Below are 27,140 nucleotides of genomic sequence, written 5' to 3' on the forward strand. Positions count from 1 at the left end.
GAGATTTTCCGGACACCACTGGCCTTTCCCGACTAAAGGTATACTTGTGTTGATGCCTGAATTTGGACATTTTCATGGACTTCAGACTGCAAATTTGTAACCAAATAAAACCCCTTTATAAAAGCCAATCCATTTCTGGTATTTTGCATAATGGCAGCATTAACAAACTGGAACAAGGGCATATATGAAAAACCCACAGATGACATAGTACTCAACGGTGAGAGACTGAAAGCCTTCCCTAAGATGGGGAAAAAGACATTGATGCCCGCTGTCACCTCTATTATTTAACATTGTGCTAGATCTTCTAGCCAGAGTAATTCGGGAAGACAAAGAAATAAAACGCATCCAAATTGGAAAGGAAGAAGTAAACGTGTCATTATTTGCAGATGATATTTATCTTATATTTAGAAAATCCTGAGAAATCAACAACAAAGCTACTTGAGCTAATAGACAAATTCAGCAGAGTGGCGGGATACACGATTAATGTGCAAAAGTCAGTAATGTTCCTATACACTACTAATGACCTAACTGAAGAGGCAGTCGAGAAGATAATTCCATTTACAACAGCAACTAAAAAAAAATCAAGTACCTAGGAATAAACTTAACCAAGGATGTAAAAGACCTCTTCTCAGACTACTACATAACTTTACTTGAAGAAATCAAAGAGGACCTAAATAGGTGGAAAGATATTCCACGTTCATGGATGGGAAGGCTATCCAAACTGATACACAGATTCAACATAATTTCAATCAAAATTCCAACAAACTACTTTGCACACTTCGAAAAGCTAGTTATCAAATTTATTTGGAAGGGAAAGTGGCCTCAAATTGCAAAAAACATCCTAAAAAAGAAAGAAATCGGAGGACTTACACTTCCTGACTTAAAAGCCTACTATACAAGTTATTTTAGATTATTTGTTTTTCTTACTCCTCTGTTTGGACATGGTTTATTAATTTTCTTGGGGTATGGTAGGAACATATTGGAAGCAAAGTAGTTATTTTAGGTTATTTGTTTTCCTTAATCCATTGCTTTGTTTGAAATGTTGTGGGGTTTTTTTGGTTGTTGTTTGCCTGTTTGTTTTTAATTTTTTGATAAACAAAGTTAAAAAATTGAAAAAAAATCAGTAGAAAAATGGGAGTAAAAACTAAATGACAAATAGGGTGGGATGGGGGGATGGTTTGGGTATTCTCTTTTCACTTTTATTTTTTATTCTTATTCTGATTCTTTCTGATGTAAGGAAAATGTTCAGAAATAGATTGTGGTGATGAACGCATAACTATATGATCATACTGTGAACAGTTGATTGTATACCATGGATGACTGTATGGTTTGTGAATATATTTCAATAAAACTGAATTAAAAAAAAAAAAAAAAAGGCAATCCATTTCTGGTATTTTGCATAACAGCAGCATTAGCAAATGGGAACAGTGCTAAAGCATTATTTTAATTTTTCCTGTCAAATATAACAATATATAACTGTTATACTGGCTAAAGAAAATGAGGTTTTTCTTGATATTTCCGGATATAGTTGAAATTGATTTAGCTTTGTTACTTAATAGGATATGAAAATACCCATTTTCGACTGTCTCATAGAGTATACAGCAAGGCTTATTGTAAGAAAAATTTTATCATAAAATGAAAATTAAAATCCAGTAATGTAAAAGCACTTGTTCTTTACCTTGAAAAGTTAAGCTGTTTATTTCCAAGTTTACTAAATCACCTGAAGTCATTTCATCAATTGTAACTAATGCAAGGTGTTAATAAATAGGGAGGTATATGGGAGCTCTGTATTTTATGCATGATTTTTCTGTAAATAACTTCTCTAATTAAAAAAATGCATGCTAATAAATAAATAAATAAATAACCTAACCCCCCCCCCCAAAAAAAAAAAGCCTACTATACAGCCACAGTGGTCAAAACAGCATGGTACTGGCACAGAGACAGACATATTGATCAATGGAATCGAATCGAGAGTTCAGAAATAGACCCCCAGATCTATGGTCAACTGATTTTTTATAAGGCCCCCAAATCCCCTGAACTGAGACAGAACAGTCTCTTCAACAAATGGGGCTGGGAGTACTAGATATCCATATCCAAAAGAATAGAAGAAGACCCCTACCTCACACCTTACACAAAAATTAACTCCAAGTGGATCAAAGAACTCAATATGAGACAATACCGTAAAACCCCTAGAATACAGGGAAACATCTTCGAGACCCAGTAATAGGAGGTAGCTTCTTCTTAGACCTTACACCCAAAACTCAAGCAATGATTCCTAAAACCAATCCATGAATTCAGGGCTTTAAAACATTTTTAATTTATTTGGTCATTCAATTTACTTGTTTTTAAACACATGATTGTCTATGAAATTGTTGGGCTCAAACCAGCTGTGGACACTTTTTTAAAAGGTAAAAGCAACAGAAAACACAATTGTGGTTTTAAACCCTTGGTGGGGGGAGTGGGGGGAAGAAGCAACAAAAGAAAAATAAATGCAAACTCCTCAAAATCAAAAGCTTCTGTGCCTCAAAGGACTTTGTCAAAAAAGTAAAGAGGCAGCCAACTCCATGGGCGAAAATATTTGGAAATCATGTATCTGATAAGACTGATACCCAGCATATTTAAAGAAATCCTACAATTCAATGACAATAGTACAAACAGCCCGATTATAAAATGGGCAAAAGATATGAAGAGACATTTTTCCAAAGAGTAAATACAAATGGCTAAAACAAAACACACGAAAAAAATGTTCATCTTCACTAGCTATTAAGGAAATGCAGATCAAAACCCAATGTGATAGCCTCTCACACTAATAAGAATGGCTGCAATTAAACAAACAGGAAACTACAAATGCTGGAGAGGAAGTGGAAAAATTGGAATTCTTATTCATTCCTGGTGGGAATGTATAATGGCAGTTACTGTGGAATGCAGTTTGGTGGCTCCTCAGAAAAACTAGATATAAAGTTCCCCTATGATCCAGCAATTCCACTTTGCAGTATATACCCAGATCTGAAAGCTGTGACACAGACATTTGCACACTGATGTTCATAGTGGCATTATTCCCAATTGCCAAAAGATGGAAACAACCCAAGTGTCCTTCAACAGATGAGTAGATAAACAAAATGTGGAATATACATACATATGATGGAATACTATGCAGCAGCAAGAAGGAACAAGTTCCTGAAACATGACAACATGGATGAACCTTGAAGACATAACACTGAGTGGAGTCAGTCACACAAGAGATACTGTATGTTACCACTAATGTGAACTCTCTGACCAGTGTAAACTCAGTGTCTCATAATGTAGAATATAGGAGACCTAGAGATAGACAGAAGCTAGTAAAGGGCGAATGATAAACTAATATGTACAGAGATGTTAATGCAGATAAATTCAAAGGTATGGGAATGGACAGGGGTGACAATCGTTCATTAATGGGATTATAAGTATTAGTAACACATTGAAGGCAAACATGATTGAAAAGGGTTGTTTTCCACACATTAGCACTACAAATACAAATATTAAGTGCTTGCATGATCTCCTTCTAAGCTACGACACTGGTACAAAGAGTTTACAGGGTGCTATATGGGAAAAACTACGCATTGTATATTATATACTATATTTAGTAGGAATGCTTTACCAGTACCCACACTAATGCTGGATGGATATTTGGGGGTTAGGAGCTTTCGGGTGTTTTGTTATGATAATTATTTAAAATCGATAGTGATGATGATTGTACAACTAAGTGAAGACAATGTGAGACACTTATTGTTTATCTTGGACAGAACATACGCTGTGTGAAATTAGGACTCCCCTACTTTGTAAGTCAAGCCCTCCATCTTGAGGCTTGCTCTTGTGAAACTTATGGCTGTAAAAGGGAGGCTAAGCCTACCCATAATTATGCCTAAGAAGCACCTCCAGACTTCTTTTGTTGCTAAGATGCCTTTCCCTCCCTCAACCCAACTCTTCAAATAAATTCATTAAGTTCCCACCTATGTGGGACACGACTCCCAGGAAGAAGCCTGGCCCTAGCATCACGGGATTGAGAATGCCTTCCCGACCAAAACGGGGGAAAGACTAACAAAATAACACAATAAGGTTGTGGCTAAGAGATTTCAAACAGCTGAGAGGCTATACTGGAGGTTACTCTTATGCAAGTTCCAGCTACATACTCCAAATGGCCACAGTATGCCAGGACCTAATTAACAGTAGTCCCAAAATACCTAGGTCTCGATCAGAGACTGTAAGTTTTACTCATTAAGTCTATTTTTCAGAAACTTAAATCCTCCAGTGTTCCTAAGACAGATAAATCCCAGAACCCAGAGGCAACAGCCTCTTCAAGAACATCAACCAGATGCAGTCCCCTTCCCCATAATGTCAACACCTCTTTTCACTATGAACAAATCAGGGTGGTCATTGCCCAGATATCCCTGAAGAACGAGAAAGTGATTAAACAAGAGGGAGGGAGAGCAACAGATAAGATAGGATTTAACAAACGATTACAAATTATATTAATTTTTTTTTAGATGCTAGGGTATTGGAATAGCTAGAAGGAAGTAACTGAAACGGTGGAACTCTAACCCATAACATTCTTTGAAATTTGCTCTATAGTTACTCATTAAATTGTACTTTGAAAGTTATCATCTTTCTGTATATATTTCACAATAAGGAAATAAATGAAACTGTGGAATTGTAATTCAAAACATTCATTGAAATTTGCTATAGAACTATTTGCTAAATCGTCTTTGAAAGTTAACATCTTTCTGCATATATGTTATAGTTCACAATAAGGAAATAACTGAAATTACGGAACTGTAACCAGTAACATTCTTTGAAATCTGCTATTTTTTCACAATCAAAAATGTAAAAAAAAAAGTTCACAGCAGCATTATTCATAAGGACTAAGTGGAAACAACCAAAAAGTACATGAACAAATGAAAAACGAAATGTGTGTATTTACACAATGGAATGTTCTATTTGGCAATAAAAAAAAATGAAGAACTGATACATGCTACAACATACATCAACCTTAAAAACATCATACTACATGAATAAAGCCAGTCATAAAAGACCACATTCGTTATGACCCTGCATACATGAAGAGTCCAGAATTGAGAAACCTATTAGTAGAAAGAGACTAGTGGTTGCTTAGGGTCAGGGAGTTTGATGGAAAGTGAGGAATAACTGATAATGGGCATGGGATTTCTTTTTGGGGTGAAGGATATGCTCCAGATATAGATACCAGTGATAGTTGCAGAACTTTGTGGATATATTAAAAGCTATGTAACTGTACACTATAAAAGAGTGATTTTTATGGTATATGAATTATATCACAATTAAAAAGTGATTAAAAAAAAAACTATGGGAAGAAATTAATGCAGGGAAGAGTGACAGGTGTATGTTAACACTAAACATTTAAATTCCATTATCAGCAGGACTTAAGATATACTTTCTCTAATTTAGAAATTTTAAATTGCTACTTACTTGAAAAATTTACAAAATTTAACATACAACAGAAGATAAAAGTACTTATCTTTGAAAAATAGCTGGATATTCACAGCTTTTGTGGCCACTTTCACTTCACTTCTGTCAATTTAGCATTCAGAGTACTCTGCAAACATTTCTCAAATAGAAAGCATACTCCTGAAATGAGAGTATTATCACCCTTCCACAGCAAAAGAGACATAACATCAATTCATAATTTCCAAAGACAGAGTATAGCTAAGAGTTTAGGATAAAAACTACTACACTCCAAAATTCATATATTTACTTTTTATTGAATTTGTTAATGTTACAGAGTTCCTGCACTGCCAAAACCATGCCTGAGAATTCAAAGAAAGAAATGGTAAAATGGACAGCCTCACCTACCCATCATACAGTATATTAAAACTTGATTCATGTGCATTTTGATAATTTCACAATCTTTTAAAAAGTCGTTAACAAAAGTTGGAATTTTAAATCTGCTGCAGGTCTTCAGATTTCTAGTACAATATGCCATTAAATAACATTTCCACATATTCATCTAAGTTCATTCCTCAAAAACATAACGCCCAACAAGATTTTGCTGGAATAGATGCATACTTTTTAGGGAAACTATGTGGCTCAATGTCCAAGAGATTGTTTTTTAAGGTTTTTGGTTCCCAAATGAAGTCTTCACTTTAACCAAGAATTCCTTGCGTCTCTCTTCATCATCCAACCTCTCCTTGGCTCAGCTACTTGCCCAAATAGATCAGAAGGCAGTCATCCTTCCTGCCACCTCAAATAATGCCAACATTATTGCCCAGAAAAGGTTGGCAGGTACTGACAGAAGAACACTGTAACCCTTCTAGGAGTCCAGTTCCTGCACTGACACTTTCATCAAGACTGAACTCCTACAGGAAAATGCTCCCATATCAGGATAGTTTTATTCACCCATTTGCTTCAATCTTACCAGTAGGCAAGTCTGCAACTCCTGCATTTGGCAAAGGGATTTATTATAGAGAAACCCAGACTCTGCATCAAGTGATCACATACCACTTTGAAATATTTCTAGTGAACCAAAGAGACAAAGCTAGGAAATTACCAGAACATCTCATTAGATGGAAAGAAACTTTTCAGTAACTCTGGGTAGCTTCTTCAAGTCCCTTTTAAGGACTAAAAATTACTGGATAGTTTAAGCTGTAATTATTAAAAACACAAGTGCTACATCACCTGTCTTTTGCCCCTAACTCTCCAAATGAACAACATAAAGACACACCAAAAGGTCAATAAAGAGTTTGCTGGGACAATCACTGCATCTATAGAACCTTCAATACCTTTAAAATGTGAGTACAAGTACAGTATCTTGAATTCTTGTCAAAGATCACACAAGATCCATGACACTTAAAAAGGGTTTTAGACAAGGTTCTGCTCATGCTGCTTTGAATTTATAACAGGTCAATGAATCTTTAGTCTCACTAGAAATCTGCTAGATTCTGTTTCCACTGCCATTTACTATACAATTTGGACCTGATTAAAGACTTCAGCATCACCTGAAGTAGAGCCCCAGCAGCCACTGTCCTTTACACCAAAGGCTATTTGGTTCCACTCTAGGGGTTGGCAAATTCACAAGACAGTTCACAATCCTAATGCATATTTCAGGTTACTAAACCAAGCAATATGCTCTGTCAAGGAACTAATTCCAAGTCAAAGCAAAAAAGGCCTTATTGTGGAACACAGAAAAAGCACTACCCAAATAAAAAATTCATACTAAAAGAAATAAGATTATTCCCTCCCCTCCCCTCCTTTTCCCACTTGGTGGACCCAAGCTTGGTTTAATTTGTTTACCTAGAATACAACTGAAGGCTTAAATTATAAATCAACAGCCCTACACAGATTATCTGACCACATCAGTTCTTTAGAGAGGCATGTTCCAGGAAGTCTAATATAGCCACAGCCTACTACAGAGTGTTCCTTAAGGGTGGGGCACAGGACAGGTTAATTAAGGTCACTTAAATCTTCATCTTTTACAGCAGATCAGAACCCAGATGGCTGACTTTCTGTAGGATTTCTGATAGGAATCCAGTAGAGCTGGTTTCAAGTTTCATATCGATACTTAATAGCTGTAACCTTCTTATCCAGAAGATGTGATCCACATGAAGTCCACAATGAGTGCAGCAAATCTGAGGTAGTCAACCCTTACGAAGGCTCAGTATCTGAACATAAAAAGATTTTGAAATGACCACTGGCTGCAGTTGTTTTCTGTTTTTGTATTTGCAGAGTACTTATGAAAGACACTGCTGAATCTAGTTCACACATTTATGTAACAATGGAAATTCCCCTATATCCAATAGACATAAAGAGCAGTTGTGACAGTTTAAACATCCACAGTGCAACAGGGCCGATCACTTATATCGAGGGGTCTGCATCGGTTGCTGTAGTTCCAACAGAGGTCAGGTGATGAATGGCTGGTCATGGTGGTTAGATGTGGTCTAGTTACCTTAGAAGTGTTAGCAAAGACCATTCCTTAATTGTACTGTGTGTGACTGCTTTTCTGATTTTCAAGCACAGCATACTGGTTGTCTAGCTGAAGTTTAAGGGCCTGGTTTTTTGAAACCTCATCCCTACCTCTATTTTTGTGTCTTACTACTTCAAAGCTCTTCTCCATTTCTTTATCCCTAAGGGAAAAGAAATGTAATCAGTAAATATTTCTTTTTATTTAGGTTGTTCTGAAAAAATTATTCCTTGCAGGGTGGGAGACACCTCTTAGAAGAATCTTGGGGAAGGGGTAAGAAGAAAGAACTGATAGATAAAATCCTTATAAACCCATTTTTTTGAATGTAAAACACAATCGTGTACTGAAGCACTATGCTCCTATTTCTCTCTGACAGCCAATATACTTAAAAGTATTTAGTGCAAATCTACTCTGGGACAAACCTGAGACAAGTGGAAAGTCAAAAAAAAAAAAAAAAGTTATCTAAGAACTAGAGCTCACTTTCACTTTTCGCAAATAATAGACAATTTGTCCATCTCTCTTTACGCATAAGTAAGGGTAAGAATTTTCTCATTCAAGCAAAAGCTCTATTCATTACTCACCTGAATTCTCCTTACTTCCATCTATTTTTGTGGGAAGGGATCAGATTAGAACAGGTAAAGAAAGATGAGTGTGTTGAGTCACCACCCTTTCATACAGGCCCCTTATACATCTTGTAGGACAGAGCAAATCCAAATGGAGGTAAAATTTAAGCAGCTGTGTTCTCAAAGAGGCAAAAAGGTTGGGATTTACTTTAAAAGCCACCCAGAGAAAAAGTATTTCTACCTGCTGTCATTTTCTTTGTCCCATTTTATTTGTTTTTTAAAATTCATGTCCCTAATTAAGATGTGGATGTGCCTTATGTGGCCATTTAACTCGAGGTAGCATTCATTTTAAGTACCTGCTGAAATAAGATTTTAATATTAGATTTATAAAGGCCAGCATCTTCATCTTTTCACATTAAACTGGAAATACAATGAAATATTGCTTACATTTCTAGTTTCCATATTATAAGAAACAGAAAACAGCAATAATGTACCTTTAAAGAATTTTAAATTAACTAAATGACTTTCAAAATTATAAAACATAAACCAGGAATAAGACAAAACAGTTTTGCAAACAGCAAAGTATGTCTTGGGTACTCTTTCCCCTTCCATCTTTCTGTATCCCTTAGCCCTTTCCTCCCTCCTGGGCACATCTTAAGTCCTAACCTAGTTCTCAGCTACCTGTCAGCTGCTCCCTGTGCTTTACCAATAAGAAGTGATCCCTCTTAAGTGAGTTTTCATATCCCCTACATCCCATTCCCTGACCAAGAAGAGAAGGCTCCAAAACAAAATGCACTAATTGTAGTACTTACTTCCGGCTTTCTACATGCTTGGCAGTGGACTGCAGGGATGGGAACTGTGTATCGCTGTATATTTCTGGTGGTCCTTGTGGTGTTTTCCTTGTTGTGGTTAACCTGGCCCCAGGAGGCCTATATACACCGCTAGTCATCACCGGTTCTGGTGTTTCTGTAACTAATATTTTATAACAGTTTAGAAAAACTATTCAAATGCTCAGCATTTTAATAAACATTTCATGCATTCCTGATCATTTAACAGTTACAGGAAAAACAAAAAACTCACATAAGGGTCTCTGTGTCATGCAACAGAAGGAAAATTATCTGAGAAAACACCTCAAAGTCAAAATGTTCTATTTTTCTAGGGCACTGTTTTAAGTCCTCTTCCATGTACAATTTTAATTATATATGTAAGTGAATTCTGTAAGCCAACATACTGAGTACTGAATAAAAGTGGGAAAGGAATCTGCTGGACTGAGGAGACCAGCCTCACCAGGGGCTTCCTCTCAGAAAATGACAATTTTAACCCTCAGTTTACACATCAGTAAATGTGGATAATCACTTCTTTGCCTCACTAGTGGATTACATAAGATGCTATGTGTAAAACAGACTTCTTGCAGCTCTTATTTAATAAAATGCCTGTGCAGTTAAAAATTAAGCAGCCTGATGGTCTCACAAACATTAGGGACTGACGGCTTCATGTGCTGAGCCCTCTGTCTTGGGGCTGGCCCCTATGAAGCTTGTTGCTGCAAGGAGAGGCTAACTCTGCTTATAATTGTGCCTAAGATTCTCCCCGAGTGCCTCTTTGTTGCTCAGATGTGGCCCTCTCTCTCTAACTAAGCCACCTTGACGGGTAACATCACTGCCCCCCCCCCCCCTTCATGGGACCTGACCCCCAGGGGTGTAAATCCCCCTGGCAACGCAGGATATGACTCTCAGGGATAAATCTGGACCCGGCATCGTGGGATTGAGAACATCTTCTTGACCAAAAGGGGGATACAAAATGAAACGAAATAAAGCTTCAGTGGCTGAGAGATTTTTTAAGTCGAGAGGTCACTCTGGTGGACATTCTTACGCACTATACTGATTAGCACTTTTTAGGTTTTAGTATATTGGAATAGCTAGAAGTAAATACCTGAAACTACCAAACTCCAACCCAGCAGCCTTGACTTTTGAAGACGATGGTACAACAATGTAGCTTACAATGGGTAACAGCATGATTGTGAAAACCCTGTGGATGGCACTAGCTTTATCCAGTGTATGGCTGGATGAGTAGAAAAATGGGGACAAAACCTAAATGAAAAATAGGGTGGGATGGCAGAGGGAACCCTTTTTTTTTTTTTAATTTTTATTTTTTATTCTGATTCTTTCTGGTGTAAGGAAAATGTTCAAAAATAGATTGGGGCGATGAATGCACAACTATAAGAGGGTACTGTGAACAGCTGATTGTACATCATGGATGAATATATGCTATGTGTATATTTCTCAATAAAACTGAATTTAAAAAAAAAAAAAATTAAGCAGCTGAGTAGCCCAAAGTCTTCCACCATGGTTAACATTTTGGGGACATAGTTTTCCTATGTAATTATCTCTTTTTCATCTTCAAAATGTACTCAATGTTTTATACCCTTTTTCCACCTCACTTATTAAAAATTTCATTTCAAATAAACATCTATGTCATCATTTACTAGCTGAAACATAATGCAGCCATCTGAATGGCAGTATAAAGGCTTATTGTTTTACAGTTTTTAGTTATATGGGAAAAGCCTATCATATAATATGCATTCATTATTTACCAAGTATTACTGCGTGCCTGCTATGTATGAAATGCTGTTCTAAGCTATGCCCCGGGAATATAACTATTAGAGAAACAGCTATACTTTCACACATCTTTTATTCTAGAGCTATGCTGTCCAACGTGGTAGCCATTAGCCAAGTGTGGCTATTTAAATTGATTAAAGTTAAATTAAAAATTTAGTTCCTCAATCACACTAGCCACATTTTAAGTGCTCAACACCTATTTGTGGCTACTTGCTCCTACACTGGACAGTGCTATCCCATCACTACAGAAAAATCTATTTGACAGCGGTATTCTAGAGGGAGGGAACAAAATAAATACAGGTAAGTGCTATACTCAAAACTGAAACAGGGAAGGATTTGTAATGAGTGTAAGATAGGTAGGATGTTGGTGGAAGGGGTTGTGATTTTAAACAAGATGGATGGGGAGGATTCTCACTGATGAGGTGAAAACGGAGCAATACACAAAGACCTAAAAGAAGTACAGAGCAAACACATGATGTCAGCAAACTAGGGTCCACAAGCCAAATCCAGCTCACAACCTGATTCTGTAAATAAAGTTTTACTGGAATACGGCCATGCTCATTCATGTACTTATCATCTATGGCTGCTTTTGTCCTAAAACAGAACAGGCGAGTAGTTGTGACAGAGACTGCATGGCCCTCAAAGCCTAAAATATTTACTTTGCCTTTACAGAAAAAGCCTCCAGACCTCTCAAATAGAGGAGAGAATTCCAGGCCTAAAGCATAAGCACAAAGCACGTGCAGTGGCAGCATGCCTGGTATATTCAAGAGGCAGAGAGAGCAAGGATCAGATTAACAACAAGAGATAAAGTCAGAAAAATGAGAGGATCACAAGGTAGATTGTATAAGGTCTTGTAAGCTTTTACTCTGAATGAGAAGGGAATCATTGGCTTATATTTTAAAAGGATCACCACTCCAGCTGCTGTATTGAGAACAGAGTGGTAGGATGGAGGAGGACAGAGGTGGAAATTACAAGCAGAGAGACCAGGTAAGAGGTTACTGCAATAATTCATATAAATAGTGATAGTTCAAACCAGAACGGGAGCAGTAGAGCTGGTGAGAACCAGTCAGAAACTGAATTTACTTTGAGAGCAAGAAGAATTTTCTAACAGATGAGATTTAGGTTTGAGGCAAAAGAAAGGATTCAAAGTTGACTCCACGATTTGTGACCTGAGTGACTGAAAGGATAAGCACTGAGATGAGGACGGTGATGGGGTGGAACAGATACATGAGGGGGGAGAAAACTAGAAATTCAGTTCTAGGCATGTTGAATTTAAGATGCTGGCTAGGCAGTTAAGATACACATGTCTGGAGTTCAAGAGCTGAGGATGTAAAATTTGTGAGTCACTGGGCATACAGTAGAGGTTGCCAAGGGAGTGAGGGCAGACAGGAGAGAGAGAACAGGATGGGGCCCTGCAGTAGACTCACATCTACAGGTAGGGAGAAGAGGAGGTACAGCAATGAGGCAGAAGAAAGTGGTGTCCTGGAAGTCAGGGGAAGAACATGTCTCAAGGGTGTGACCAACTGTGTCAAATGTTGCTGATGATCAAATAAGTTGAGGATGAGACTTGGGCACTGGATTTAGCAATGTAATGATCATCAGTGACCACTGCCAGAGCACAGTGAAGAAAAAAGTTAAACGGAATAAATACGTACATACACAGCAAAAGACTAGAAAGGATGCAAAAGTGTTAACATGGAGCTGTCTGCAATCTACGGCTGGGGGTAATTTGTTATTCTTTATACTGTACTGTAAAAAGTAATGGGTATGCAGCGTGCATTACTTTACAGCAGTGTTTCTTAAACTTCTCATTATTGCCCTTCTAAGGAGCCTTTTAGAGACATCTTTTTCCTAACTGCCTAAACGCACCCCATTGAAATACCAGATACATACCGTTTATCTATTTGAATATTTTGGCCCTTTGGTGGGCCAGTATCATTTGAGATATTTTTCACCTCCACAAGAGCCAATTTTCATCCTCTTGGGAGTGATTATCAACCCCATTAAGAATTCTTCCTTTATAAGAGTAAAATGGGGAATGAAACCACCCCCTCCCAAAAAAAGCCAGGCAAAACACAAGATGCCCAATATTCCTCAGATAGTGATCAAAAATATTTTAACATGATAAAAGATGGATGAAAACTTTTGGAGTTCAACCTGACCATAGGTAACTACTAAAAATCCTAAATGAAGCACACCTTGGATTCCAATAAATGAAAATTTTTTCCTTACTTTTCCCATTAGTTAATATTCAGAGGAAATAGGAATAATTGTGTAGATATCTGAATGTGGCAAGTTAATTTACCTACATATAAGTTTTAGCAACCTACAGAACAAAAGCATGTCTCTTAACGTCCAAATTCCTTTTATTTAGAATTTGAAGATCTTTAAAGAGACAGAAAATCTTCCTTTCCCACGAACAGAAAGAAGCCCCACTTTACCTTCACTAAGTATACACTTATTTGAAAGCTGACTATATATAAAATTATACATAAATTACACATCTTTCTCAAAATGTGATATTAAAATTACCAATTACTGGAGCAGGAGGTGCTTGTACCAGAGCTGTTTTATTCCAGGGACCTGAAGATTTTTCTACACCACCACCACCTCCTCCACCTTCTTCCCAGTTATCACCTGGATCTTCTCTCTTTTCATTATCGTCTTCTTCCTTTTCACTATTGCAAAAGCAAACAAATGAATTCAACTAAAGAACCATCAGGAAAATTATGAACCCAAATTCAAGTTCTGTTAATGTTTATTTGTATGACACTGGAGAAGTCACTTAACTTTTTCAAAGCCCAGATGCCTCATTTGTTTAAAAGGTGTGGGTGGGTATCTATTTTATACATTGGGATGTTCACTTGACTTGTGGAAAAAAAGGTTTCATTGCTTAAAAAAGGTTTAGAAAACCACTCAGTCTGATAGTCTCCACTTCCCTTTTTGTAAACCTCTAAAACTGGTAAACCTCATATACTCCAGAACACTTTAGAAATATTTAGCACACCAGCATGCCACCTTATGAGGATCTGTGTGGGACTAAGAGCAGGACCCCAGCTACTGGCTCAACTAAGGGAGGGAAAAAAAGAGTGTGATCTAACCTGAAATGCAGAGAAAAGGGCAACTTGAAAAATTAAAAGCAAAATTACCAGATATTTCTGGGACCAAAGTATACAAATAGGCATTATGGTAAGCATATTTTTAGTGGTTCAAACAAAGAGTTTTTGAAAGTTGTATAATTTCATTTGGTAATCCTTTAGTACATTAGAAGCTGAGGAAATGCTCTCAAAATTAGAATTTACACTGCAACAAAGGAAAACAAGTTAAAGTTAGTGTTGAGTGACTACTCAAGTGCCTCAGATTTTATTACTCTACTATCAAAGGGAATATACAGGACTGGACCCTTGACACCAGTCATGTATTTGTCACTGGTTTAAAAAAGAGACAAGAACCTCAGAACCTGATCTTTACTGACACTCAGACATTTTAAGCACTTCTCCAAGGTTACAATGTTGCATCACCAAGTAAGTAGGACTGCACAGCCCATATTCTTTCAAATTGCCTCTTACTATATTTGATCCTCTTTATCTCTCTAAGACATGACACAGAAATTTCTCTATTTTGGAATTTGGAAATTTTACTTTCTTTAGTAAGGTTGATGAGGATTACAACCTATTTATAAAGAACAGAACATTCTTATCATCTTACCTCAAGGGACACACAGGAGAATTTATGCATCCTAATACCATCCCCCAATACCAGTCAGGGAACCAGCTAAAACCAAAACCATACTTGACGGAGCTTCTGCTGGAATTCTGGGCATCTCCACTTGACCCTTATAACAACCACTAGTCCAACAGTAAAATGGGGGAAAAATGGCCTCCTGATGAGGCATACCTGGTCTGGAAGCTTAAAATGTCACTCATTGAAAAAATCTTTCCCCACCCATTCATGGTAGGTAGAGGAAGCGGCTCTCCTCTGTGCCCACAGTACGCTGCACATCTCTGAAATTATCTACTGGTGTTTATTAGAGCTTGAGTCATTTTTACAATCCAGGACTTAGCACCCTGTCTGGCACTCAGTAATCACAAAAATACCTGCTACAATGAATCCAGCTTGGATTTAGGAGTGATTTTTTTTTTCTTCAAGGTACAACTTAACCACCTCTACCTAATGAGCTTAAAGATTCAGATTTCTCAAGAGGGTTCCTAGAAAACCACTGGGCTCCAATAACTCAATTCTTTATTGAAACATGACAAATTCCCAACATTTTGTAACCTCAGCAATTAAATTAAATCCTTCTAACCTTCTCCCAAAACCCATGTGAAAGATGGGAAGCCTCAGGTCCTACAACCAACCAATAATTTAAGCTCAAGTGTTGTTCGGCCCCTTCCTTTATCACCATCTCAGTGACCTCCCTGGACCTCTCAAGAATGTATCCAAAATAATGACATGGCCTTGAATATCCATTAATTTAGACATGAAATTTGACACATACCCTTACAATGCTCAATACTTAAACTGTGAGCTGGGTGGTAAACATGAGATAGGACATTAACACAGTATGTTTGCTACTACTGAAAAATTTTCCCACATTCCTGTACAGTCATCTCCAAATGGGCCCAGCATGCCGAACTTAAAACTAGTGTCAAGAATTTTAATACTATGTATTATTTACAGCTATATCTCAGCTAGAATCTACATAAAAAGATAAAGCAAACACGGCAAAAATAATTGGTGGATCTGGGTGAGGGGTATATTGATATTTACTGTCGTATTCTTGCAACTTTACTGAGGTTTGTAACTTTTCAAAAAAAAGTTGGGAGACAAGATTTGGAACTGCAGGCTGAGAACCTCAAGATATTTTAAGTCATCTTTCAAAGTTTCCTTTCCCATGAGATAGCAAGTCTGGGATGCTTGTGGATAGAAAAGGATCCTCCTCCCTGATCCCAATTTTCATTTCTCTTCCCTTCTAAGCACTTCCGCTTAAAAGATTAAGACCAGGCCACAGAAGATAAGATCTCCAGCAACACTAAGAAAGGAATTTTTGTTTGCATATTGCTGGTAAAAGCCAATGTTCAAAAGTAAAGTAACTTGCTCAGGGTCATACAAGCAGTTAAGTAGCAAAGCTAAAATGCAAACCTAAGTTTGTCTTTCTCCAAAGCCCAGGATTCTGCCACATTATCGATGACATCCCATTTATGTGAGCAACCTACTCCCCAATATCCTTCCTTGGGGATCCCCTACCCTATTGAGTTTCACTGCCAGGAATATTTAATACAAAGTTTACAAGGAAATTCTATATATAAGGTGAAAAACTTAGTCATCATTAATCTCAAATGGCCGCTCACTCTCAAGCCTTTCCTGAAAGCTATTAGAATCCCCTTTAGTAAATGATTTATGACGGCAAACGAAGTACGAGTCCCAAAGAGAGTCCATAGCGACTGAGGATCCTCAAGTATTTTCTTAAAGAATGGACACCATGAATACTTTTTAATGCTAGCAGGCTAGAGGAAGACCTCTAGGATGGCCACTTAAGGACAATGACTAGATGCTAAGAATAATGAATTAACACTATGAAAGCTAGTATACTTCATGTCAACCAGAATTTAAATGTGCATACTAGCAAATTCAAGTTATTTAAGAAATGTTTCACCATGTCATGTGTAGCCAAAATATTTTCGTAGATACTAAAATAACCACAAATATGGATATGGGATTTATATTCCAAGACAGAAAACCATAAGTTCAGTTTAAATATTCTCCACAATTTAACAAATCAATTTCCAACCTTCAGTGAACCTGAAACCTTTTCTCTTCTCTGAAAGTACTATTCTTGCCCAGTAAGTTCAACGTGGCCAAAAGCTATCCTTCCTGTCACCGGAGCCTGCCAGAATCTGCAGTCTAGGGTCTGCAGTCAGGAACACAAAGGCAGAACAAGAGAAGAACAAGAGGCAGAACAAGAGAGAAGCCTGACTCTACAAATGAACAGAGAAGTGACACACTCAGGCAGTTCCATAAACACCATATGGTAAAATGCTCTCTCTCCCACTCTTACAGGTCAAGCCCTACGAGAGAGAAAACAGTCATTTTATAAACTACACTTCTTCAAAACTTTGTGAAAAAAACAGGAAGTCAACAAGTGGCTGGGAATAAAACTCACTTGCACTTAATAACACCACTACAGAGTAATCTCAAGAGTGGAGAAGTCTTATTTCCTAAAAGTTTCCCATCATTAATCAAGTTTCACTCAGGTTAAACTATGCCTAGCCCATGGGAGATATTCAACAAGTGTCAAAAATATTAGTTTGAATAAAAGTTATTTAAGGCCATAGATATTGCCATCTAGAGAGGTGAAAAGATAGGTTTAGTTAAGGAAAATATTTCCTCCACTTGCCTCATGGTCACCTGGCATTGTATACAGACTGCAAACTCTGAACTGGAGACAGCTTAACCAGATCATTAACTTTTTCAAGATGGCAGCAAAGGGTTTTTTAATCTTAAACCAATGGAATCATACATTCATCTGCTTTTTTCTACTTTTCCAACCCCCTAAAAATATGGTATTTACTTATATCTATCTAAAATTGACTATCATAGATTGGATTTGATGAAAATGTTATGAATTGTAAATCCTCTAAACCAACTAATCCAACTTCTTTGAATTACTGTTGTCTTGAACTTTAAAAGTAACATGCTTAGACCATATGATTCCATTCCTATAAAGTTCAAAAAGGGAAAACTAGTCTACACTGCTAGGATAGTGGATAAACTCGGGAGTGAAGGCAGTGACTGGAAGGAGGTAGAATGGGAATTTCTGTACCAGTAGTGTTCAGTTTCTTGACCTGGGCACTGATTACATATGTTTATTCACCGTGGGAACAAGTAAAATCTGTACTTTTTTCTGTAAATATGCTATACTTCAATTATAGAATTACATATTAACTTGCTTATTGGAGAGGATTTGAATAAGCCTAACACTTTTGAAACTAAAAGAAAAGCTAAGCCCAACCCACCATTCTTAGAAGTAAAACTTTTGAAATGACAAAATCCATTTCACCTGTCTCAAATTGAAAGCCCTAACCAGGACTGGAGGTAGGCAAAGCTGGCAGCTAATTTGGCAACGAAGTAGAAGAACGTGAAATGACTCGCTGCTGTCACAGAGAGGAGAAACAGACAATTCATTAGAGCAATAATAAACATATCTAAAGCACAAGCGAACCATAATGCTGCTTTGGGGCGAGAGAAAAACCAAACACATAACACCTAATCTAAAGGTCATCTCAACACATTTATAAGACCATACCTTATTTGCATTGCCTGAACTCGGAGGCCGCTGTAATCAACCTCTTTTTGCTCAAATTCTTTCCACTCATCTTCATCCTGTAAAACAAACACCGTTTGCTCACTGAAGCCATTTGTAAACTTACAACTAAGGTAAATAGTCTATGAAAAGGGGATCAAGTGGCTTAACCTAAAGTGTGGACTCGTTTTCTGGCCAGAGGCCTTGGTTGTTCCCCAGGAAAACGAGACTAGAGGACAAACATGCCCAGCAATCAAACATTGTTACTCTCACCGGGTCTCATCCCAAGGGCTGTTAATTTAAAGCTATTAACCAGGAAAAGCCAAATGAAGAAATCAAAAGTAATTCCATAACTAAATTTCTATCTAAATGTTGCTGTAAGACTTTTTTAACAGTCCTTTTTCAGAGACCACATCATGCCTACAAAGCTGCCATAAATGCGACTACCAAAAGAGAAAATTCAGCTCAAACTACTGGGTTTGAGTCAGAACACCAAATCACTCAGAGTAGACGTCACTCGATAAACGCTGCCCGGTGCAAGGCAGTTCAGAGTCAAGCCAAGTTCGCCTGCTGCCTCTGTCATGGTTAGAGCCAAGAGACAACGAATGGTGGGAGGGTCAGGACCGGGTGTCGGAATGGGGGGTGGGTGGGTTCCCCGGTTCTGGCGAGCCCAGCCCTTCGAGGGGAAGCCAACGTCACGTGGCTAGCCTCGGCGCCCGCCCGCAGGCCGCCCCTGGGCGGCCCCTCCCGGACACTTCCCCAGGCGGGCGGAGGCGGGAGCGCGCGGCCCGGGCCCGAGTCCCGGCCTCCTCGGCCCCTCACCTTCGTCACGGCCTTGGTGGCGGCCCCGGGGCCCGCGGCCCCCGCGCCCGCGGTTCCGCCGTCACCCGGCCGGGCTCCCGCGCCCGCCCCGCCGCCCGCTGCGCCCGCGGCTCCACTGGTCCCGCCTACGCCGCCCGCCGAGCCCGCGGTGCTTGCCGCCCGGTTGCTCCTCTCCTTCTTCTTCTTCTTGTCCCTCTTAGCGAAGAAGTTGTCCAGGCTTCGCTCCTCCGTCTCAGCCATGGCCGCGGCCTCTTCGGCCCGGATGGGTGGGGCCAGCAGCGGGCAAGGACCGCGGCGTTCCAAGATCGGGGTCGAGGCCGGCTCGGCGCTCAAGCTCCCCGGCGTGGCGACGCCTCAGCCCCGCGGGGTCGCCGAGCCGTGAGCGGCGGGCCGAGCGGCTCCCCCCGCGTGCTGGCGGGCAGTGGTACGATCCGCCCCTGGGATCGCGCGCCGCTACCGCCGCCGGAGCCGGCTCGGGCTGCCACTGCTTGCGCGACCGCGGTGCAGGATCCCACCCGCTCTGCAGCCGGAGGGGAAAAGGAACGCGCGAGCCTGAGGCTCCGGCGGGAGTGCTGGACTAGCGGTGGCGCGTGCAGGAGGAAGATGCGCGCGCGCAAGCCCGAAGAGGAGGGGAGAGGGGGTGGGGAGGGGAGGGAGGGGGAGGAGGGAGGGCGGGCCACTAGAAGAGAGAGGCAGCCCCCGCGCCTGCGTACTAAGCTCCGCCTGCTGCTGTGGGAGCGCGGAGGGGAGGGCGGCGGGAGGAGATGGAGGCCGAGCTGGCAAGAGAGCCAATCAGGTGACAAGACGAAGCGCTTAGGTGACAATCACTGCCTCGGGCGTGGCGGGGAAGAGAGCGTGGGGGCAGAGAGAGGAGGGTATATGCAAAATAATGACGTCAGAGGCCTCCTACCTCCCTATTAGCTGAGGGTTTAGCTTTGGGGGCGGGCATTTAGAGGGCTTGGTTGGTGACTTAGCTAAAGAATCCAGCCCGAGGGATGGGTGAGTCTCCTGGGGGCGCATGCGTAGGATACACGTGTTTCTGCTACCCCAGAATGTACCGTGGCCTTGTAGTCCGTGGCCTTGTAGTCCTTTGAACTTTCGCTAAAAGGAAAGTCACTGGGTTAAGACAGCTATGTTAAAGACGACTGATTTTAACCCCTTCGCTTTCCTCTGTACTTCCACCCTCTCTAGTGTGGCAACTGTTACTTTTCATCTTATGGGCTGATCATTTTGAAAGAGAGAGGAGGAGAGGGCTTGAAGTTTAGGGTCCGTGTACTTAAAAGAGTTTCAATAAACCGGTAAGTGGATAGAAAGGGATTGATTTTGTCTCAACTCCACCCTCTAATTAGATATGTTTACCAAAGGCAAGTTAAATAAATCTGAGTCTCAAGTTCCTCGTCTGCAAAATGGGGATACTAGCCTTTACACAGCCTGTTAAACTGCCCAGTATCATACTTAGCATGCATTGGATGAGGAATAAAGGATTTTTTTTTTATTATTAAATTTAAATAGTCCTCCCTGTTCTGGCTTGAGTCTGGATAACTGCAATTTAACATAAATTCTATCCCTGATAAGTGGGGCATGGTATATCATAGGGGTGGGAAACAAAATGCCTGTGCTTTACTATTTAAGTAGGCTCAGGGTCTTGAAAATGAAATGAATCCTTATATATGAAAATGATAGTTGAACTTACGGTATTAAACTTTCACTTCCTCCTTTTAAGGACAGAGGAGAGAGCTACCAAAATACTGAGGAAATGACTCAGATGCGAGTCAGTAGCCCTATTGGAGTAGATAGAACCAAACCAGTAAATGGAGCAACTTTCCTGTCTTTTTCCTTCAGTTTACCCATTAAAGGTTGCCTTTCACCCCTTCTCACCCCTCTTACTGTTAAAGAACTAAGTCCCGAATATGTCAAAAAACCTAGCCCTGGCCAAAGGCAAATTTATATATTCCTCAAACATAAACTGCCCCCACCCACACAGGTTGATATATCTCTGGGTCCCTAGGTAACTTCTGTGACATCACATGTCTTCCTTGATGCCCAGCACCACCCTTCCTTGACAGCTCTGATTAAATTTCTTTCCCTTCCTCCTTCCCTCCCTTCCTCTCTTTTTGATTCTTTCACCTTCCTTCTTCCCTCCCTCCTTCCCTTCTTCCCTCTCTTCTCTTTCTCTTTCTCTGTTTTCCCCCCTCCCTTCCTTCCTTCTCTCTTTCTCTTTCTCTGTTTTCTCTTCTCTCCCTCCCTTGTTCCTTTCCTTATCTATGAAGCACCTATTTAGCTATATTTAATGCAATGTGCCTTATTCAAAGTTGAGTAATCTTTTATTCCTGACTTCAACTCTCCTATATTCTAGAAGATACAGATATAAATAACTGGACTACAATCCTCCTTTTCTTGGAACCCCATCAATACATCAGTGTCTTGAGGGAATTAATGAAGTGAGAAAACGCAAAGAAGGAGTAGCATTTGAGGGCTGACAGCAGAACTTCCCAATCCATTTTTCAGTGTGATCGGTGGTATGTTCCCTAAACTTGACCATGTATGAGAGATTGAGGTCAGGCCAATAAATAGATCAGTGTCTTCATGATTGTGTCATTGTAGTTATTTTCTCCTCCATGAAGCTGGTCCCTTCCTCACAGAATCTCCTGCCCAGAAGCTGACAGCATCCTATCCCCACCAGTTGCTCCTCTTAAATCTCCTCCCATCCTGTCAGTTACACAGAGTCCTGAATCCTACCATCTCACCCTGCCTGCTCTCTGAAGCATCCCAACTCTCTGGATGAAGATATCTTCCCCTCTACCATGTCCTTCCCCAACTTTAACGCAAAACAGACCCTCACTTGTCTTTGCTAGATTGAATCTGTGGCGAAGAAGTAGGAACATATGGAAAAATTGAATAGTGGCAAGGACACAGACCATTCCCAGGTATTTCAGCATGTGTTCCAAAGTTGCTAATGCTGTCTGAACGTGAAGATTTCTCTCTGCTTCCTCTGGAGTGCTACAATCCAAAGGACATGTTTGTTTCCCTTGGAAAAGCCCTGCTGAGTTCCAGTATTCAGAGAGCTCAAGAGCTGGCAAAGGGGATTTTGGCCCATCCCCATTATCCCTGGGTTCTTTTCTGCTGAGCTATTTGTTTCAAGTTCCATTCTGCCACCTAGGCTGGAAATTCCACTCATGCTCAGCTCAAAGGAATGCAGCTCTTGCTGGCCACAGACAGCTCACCAGGAAATGGGAAGCCAGATCCTTCTTTTCATTTGCAGCTTCCTCTATAACATCTGTAAGGCAGACTATGCTACTGCCTGGACTGTCCTCTCCAATCTTTTCCAATTGGGGAGCAACTACTTACAGGCCACTTCCTCTTAAGACCCTCTTCTGACCTTTCCAACAGGCACCTTATTTTCCTGAATTCTAAAGGCTCAGAGTTCTTTGTTCAGTTGATATCTGATGTCTTCCTGGTATTGCCATGAATTGTTTGCCATTTACCCATTTCCTTTCCTACAAAAAATAAAAATTAATGAGCACCTACTATATGCCAAGCTACCTATGTAAGGAGTTAAGGGTATAGAGATAGCCAAGTCAGATCCAGGCCCTACCCTCACAGTGCTCGCTGGTAGCTGGAAGCAGACACACAGGTATCCACACAATTATGGCACATTGAAAACTCTTGAAGGTAAGAATGGTGTTGGACATAGAGCTTACTGCACACAGGAGTTTGACGAATGTTTGTAAAATGTAAATTATCTCCATCTGTGCTAATTCTCAACTTTCCACATTAACAGGGGAATACCCAACTACCGACTATCTAAAATTGTTCCTAGTTGGTTTCTCAACATGTTCTCTGTTGTACATAACTAGGAATTGAAGCTTTTTCCTCAACCTCAAGCCCCTCCTTAGCTCTCCCCTAACATTAAGGCCCTGGTTGGGGGATGAATGGACAGCAAGAAGAAGGGGGCCCCAGAAACCAGCGGCCACCCAGAGAGTTTGTTTCCAGAAAGACGGACCTGGGGGCGTACCTGCCATGCCTGTCTCCTGCCCACTCTCCCACAGACACACACACATACTGACCACCAAGGCTTGGAAAGGGAGTCAGGCTCATTAACCCACTCCCAGTGGATCTGGTTTGCTATTGGGTGAACCACATGAAGTTGCTGCTATTTGTACTGTTTTTGACCTACCAAATACGGTTCAATATAATACCTTTGAGAATAAACAACCACAAGCAAGGTTCCATAAATGACTGAAGAGCCTGTAAACAACCAACCCATGAACGAAGGTGACCTCTTTGATGTAATCTCAGGGCGACAGGGCTGGAATGTAATGGCAATTTAATGACCAGCAACTTAATCAATTGTATTGAATGAAAACTGTGTGAACCCAAGGATAAAGGATGTTAGGCTAGAGAATAGCAAAGGAGAGAAAAAAAGAAATAGATAGGATAAAGCCAAGGGACCCGCTGTTAACACTTATTACCCACTGCTGCCCAGGAAAGAGCACCATGAAATTGGAGCTCACACAGATGTGTGCTGCTGTGGGGATGATTCACTGGACCCCACCCTGACCTGGATGAAAGAAATAGGCCTCAAAAATGTCTGCCTCCTTCAACTCTGGGGAAACACTTTGCTAACCAGCTTGCTGATGACTAATTTGACTCCGTGGAATTGCTGATATTGGGAAAAGGACTACCCCAGTTAGGGGAGGAGCACTCCAGTTACTTAAAGCCTAATACCACCTGTTGATTAAAACATCAGTATCTGGTTATATACTTCAGCCTCCTATGAGTTGGGCGGCTGGGACTCAGGCTTCTCCAGGCAGCAGAACCCCAGGATGGTGACTTAGCTGTGTGGTAAATTCAACAAGGTAAAGTTTCCCTGCATGGCCTGTTTAGGAGCCAGTCAGATGACTCTGGCACAAAGCCAAACCTTCTGACTCAATCATTTTGATCATAGAGTGGAAAGGGATATAATTATGTTGGCAAAGCACAATCATCCTGTCCCTGACCCCAACTCCTTTCCTGATCCTACTTTGTGACCCAACAAGTAGCTGTGAAATTATTTGGCATTCTCTGCTTCTGACTCAGTCACCCCAGACCTGGTTACCAGGTCAGTAGGTCAATAGTATTGTCATTCTCCTCCCTGGGCTAAAAAAGCAGGGACAGGGTGAGGTTGGAGAGAGCACACAGAGCTTCCCCATGCACAGTCAAAAGCAAGTCCTTGACTTCCTCTCAAAGCACCCTGCTCTTTACTTCCTGGTCAATGCATGCTTTCTGGAGTCAGACATGGGTTCAAATCCCAGCTCTACCTCTTCCTAGCAAGTCACTTAAATTCTCTGCACCTCAGTTTTTTTCACCTATAAAGTTGGGATGATAAACATACCTGCCTCATGGAGTCATGAAGATTAAATGAAGAGATAAATTTAAGAGCACTTGGTTCAGTGCCTGGCAAATAGCAAACCCAATTAATATTAGATATTATTATTATCATGGCATATATCATGATTTATAATTACATGGGGGCTTGCGGTGACTCTTTTTTATCTGTCGTCTCCGACCCTGCTGTTCATTTGTTACTGGGTCTTTGGTGCCTAGTGAGGGCCTAGTGCATAGTAGACAATCACTAACCATTTATTGGCAATTAAAAAAAACAACAACAATGAATTAAAGGTTTGTGTTTGCAGTATCTAAATATGAAATAGCCTGGTAGTTTGGGCTCTTCCTTCAAATGTTCTGTTTACGTAGTTTATACACCTCGTAATAACCCATCGGTGATCTCAAAATGGCCTAATCAAAATGGCTACTACAAAGACCCTGTCTGCCCAGTGATACTGTGGGCCAAGGCTGGGTTGCTGTCCTTGATCCTCACGATTGGCCTGAATCTGGGCAATGCACACAATTGTATCTTCTTGCATCTAGAAAACATCACGCCACTGCAAAGCTCCCTTGGCTCCAACACGCCCTGTAATTCCCCATCTTTGGTTCTTTGAACAAGCTGTTCCATCTTCAGAGAGTGGCCTGCCCCTCCTATGTACCTTCTACCCCATCACCTTCTATGTCTTCCCAGATCCCACCATTGGGATTGAGCTCTGCCTCCCTCACGTTCGCCTAGTTCTTTGAATCCCTCTTAAAGCACCAATCCTGGCCTGTGCTACCATGCACCATCTTGACACTTGACTTCCTGGTTTGTTGTTTTATTGTTTTTTGTTTTGTTTTGGTTTTGTTTTGTTTTTCTCTGTCCACATCTTGGGTAGTAAGATGAGTAAGAATCCTGGAGTTGAAAAGCTCCAGGAACTTGACCTCTAGAAACCTCCTATATCAGAAGGAATCAGCAGTCTCATGAGATGCTAAAGCCTCATGGCCTCAGGGCCCTACTGTCCCCAGCCTTCTCTAGTTCTCCTGCTGGGCCAGCTGCAGCCTTCCTGGATTGCCCTGATCTGTGGGGCCTTCCCTCCTGGGCCCAGTCCGTGTGTCCAAGAGGCCAGCTCACAGGAGCCCTGGGGAAGTCACCTCCGGAATCCTGCCTGCTTGCCTGCCCCAAATCTCCACCTGCCCCGGCCACCCCCTGCCCAGGCACTCCCAACTCATCTCGCCCAAAAGGGAGCTCCTCTTTCCTCAACCCTCTCCTTCTCTCTCCTCATTCTACCACAACAGTAATGACATCCCCTCAGCCAGCTGACATGGGCATCCTGGAGTCATGCTGCAGCCCTCCCTTTCCCCCACTCTTCATCCAGTTAATCATAAAATCCTACTACTGCCCTCCCAACCAGGGTGTTCTTTCTAGATCAAAAAATCTGATCAGGACATCACTCTTCTGTTTAAAACCATGCAGTGGCTACCCATTGTCGTCAGGGTAAAGGCTAAAATTCTTAACAGGATTTACCAACCGTTTGCCTAAACAACTAGAGATGAGAGGATTTATAACTTTTTCCAAACCAGCAATAATCCTGAGACAACCTTAATTTTTCCATCTGTCTGCACTAAATCATTGAAAGGTGATTAGCTCAGCTGGCCTGGAAGGAGTATGAATTCCAAAGGAGTTGTATTTCTCCACCTTGTCTCCTCTGCCCTGTAATAACACAGGTCAGGACACTCCCCTTAGAAGGCTGTGCAACCAGGTTCATTCAGGCAGTCATGCTGGAGAGGGAGCAGGTGGGTGGGGAGGGGGTGGAGGAGGAGTTGAGTAGATAAGATTCCCTATGATACCTAAGAAGCCCCCAGATGGCCCACCCTCCCTCCAGAATTTCTGCTCTACATTGACATGATGCAAGTTGTTCATTTCAGAATTCCTTTTAGTGGCAAAAACATTTTGAAGGAATGTAAATGCTCAGCAATCGGGAAGTGGTATGCAAAGTATAGTTGGAATAGTATGCAAGCCATTTACAAGGAGGATTTTGGAGGCTTTGCAGCAACATGAAAAACTATGACTTGATGTCATAGTAAGTGGAATGTAGACCATGTCAGAGCCAGAGAGGTGGCGTGGGGGTGTGGGATGGTGACAAGAACATGTGTTTTCTAGCTGGATAGACCAGACGGGAGATTCAAGTCCCTTTCCCCCACTCTCAGGCTGTGTGTTCATCTGCAAGTTCCTTAACTTCTCTGAGCTTCAGTTTTCTTCTTTATTTAATGAGGATAGTAATACAAGCTGGATTGTCTTGAGTATTAGATAAGCTAATAAAAGTGCCAGGCACAAATAAAATTAGGAGCCCAATAAATATTTATTACCTTCCAGTTCTTTAAATTGCGTGTGTGCATATATGGGTATATGTGTGTGTGTTTTAATTTTGTCAAAAGACTTGAAGAAAATAAGATTATGGACTTTTTTTTATTTTTCCAACTGTTACAGTTATCTACTGCCATGTAACAAACTGGCCTAA

At 40.7% G+C, this 27,140-nt stretch overlaps 1 protein-coding gene across 3 annotated transcripts; it reads right to left on the minus strand.

Moving 5' to 3' along the window:
* Positions 1–5,754: 5,754 nt before the first annotated feature.
* Positions 5,755–19,906, minus strand: CDV3 (CDV3 homolog). 3 transcript variants are annotated; one of them, XM_037844693.1, is made up of 5 exons: positions 19,273–19,906; positions 18,454–18,530; positions 13,680–13,825; positions 9,345–9,504; positions 5,755–7,670 (listed from the first exon to the last, which is right to left on the minus strand). In XM_037844693.1, the coding sequence occupies exons 1-5, from the start codon at positions 19,510–19,512 to the stop codon at positions 7,664–7,666; spliced, it is 630 nt and encodes a 209-aa protein (XP_037700621.1). In that variant the 5' UTR covers positions 19,513–19,906; the 3' UTR covers positions 5,755–7,663. The 3 variants fall into 3 exon arrangements, with proteins under 3 accessions (XP_037700621.1, XP_037700624.1, XP_037700617.1); XM_037844696.1 differs by having other exon boundaries at positions 5,755–7,954; XM_037844689.1 differs by having other exon boundaries at positions 5,755–8,132.
* Positions 19,907–27,140: the final 7,234 nt, after the last annotated feature.

The sequence above is a fragment of the Choloepus didactylus genome, chromosome 1 (genome assembly GCF_015220235.1).
Source record: "Choloepus didactylus isolate mChoDid1 chromosome 1, mChoDid1.pri, whole genome shotgun sequence".
NCBI classification, from domain to species: Eukaryota; Metazoa; Chordata; class Mammalia; order Pilosa; family Megalonychidae; genus Choloepus; species Choloepus didactylus.

Coding starts and splice junctions, on each gene's coding strand:
- CDV3 (XM_037844689.1), bottom strand. CDS start 19,512: ATGGCTGAGACGGAGGAGCGAAGCCTGGACAACTTCTTCGCTAAGAGG. Junction 13,826..18,453: donor GTTCAGGCAATGCAAATAAG/GTATGGTCTTAT, acceptor CTTTTGCAATAG/TGAAAAGGAAGAAGACGATA. Junction 9,505..13,679: donor ACCTCCTGCTCCAGTAATTG/GTAATTTTAATA, acceptor ATAAAATATTAG/TTACAGAAACACCAGAACCG.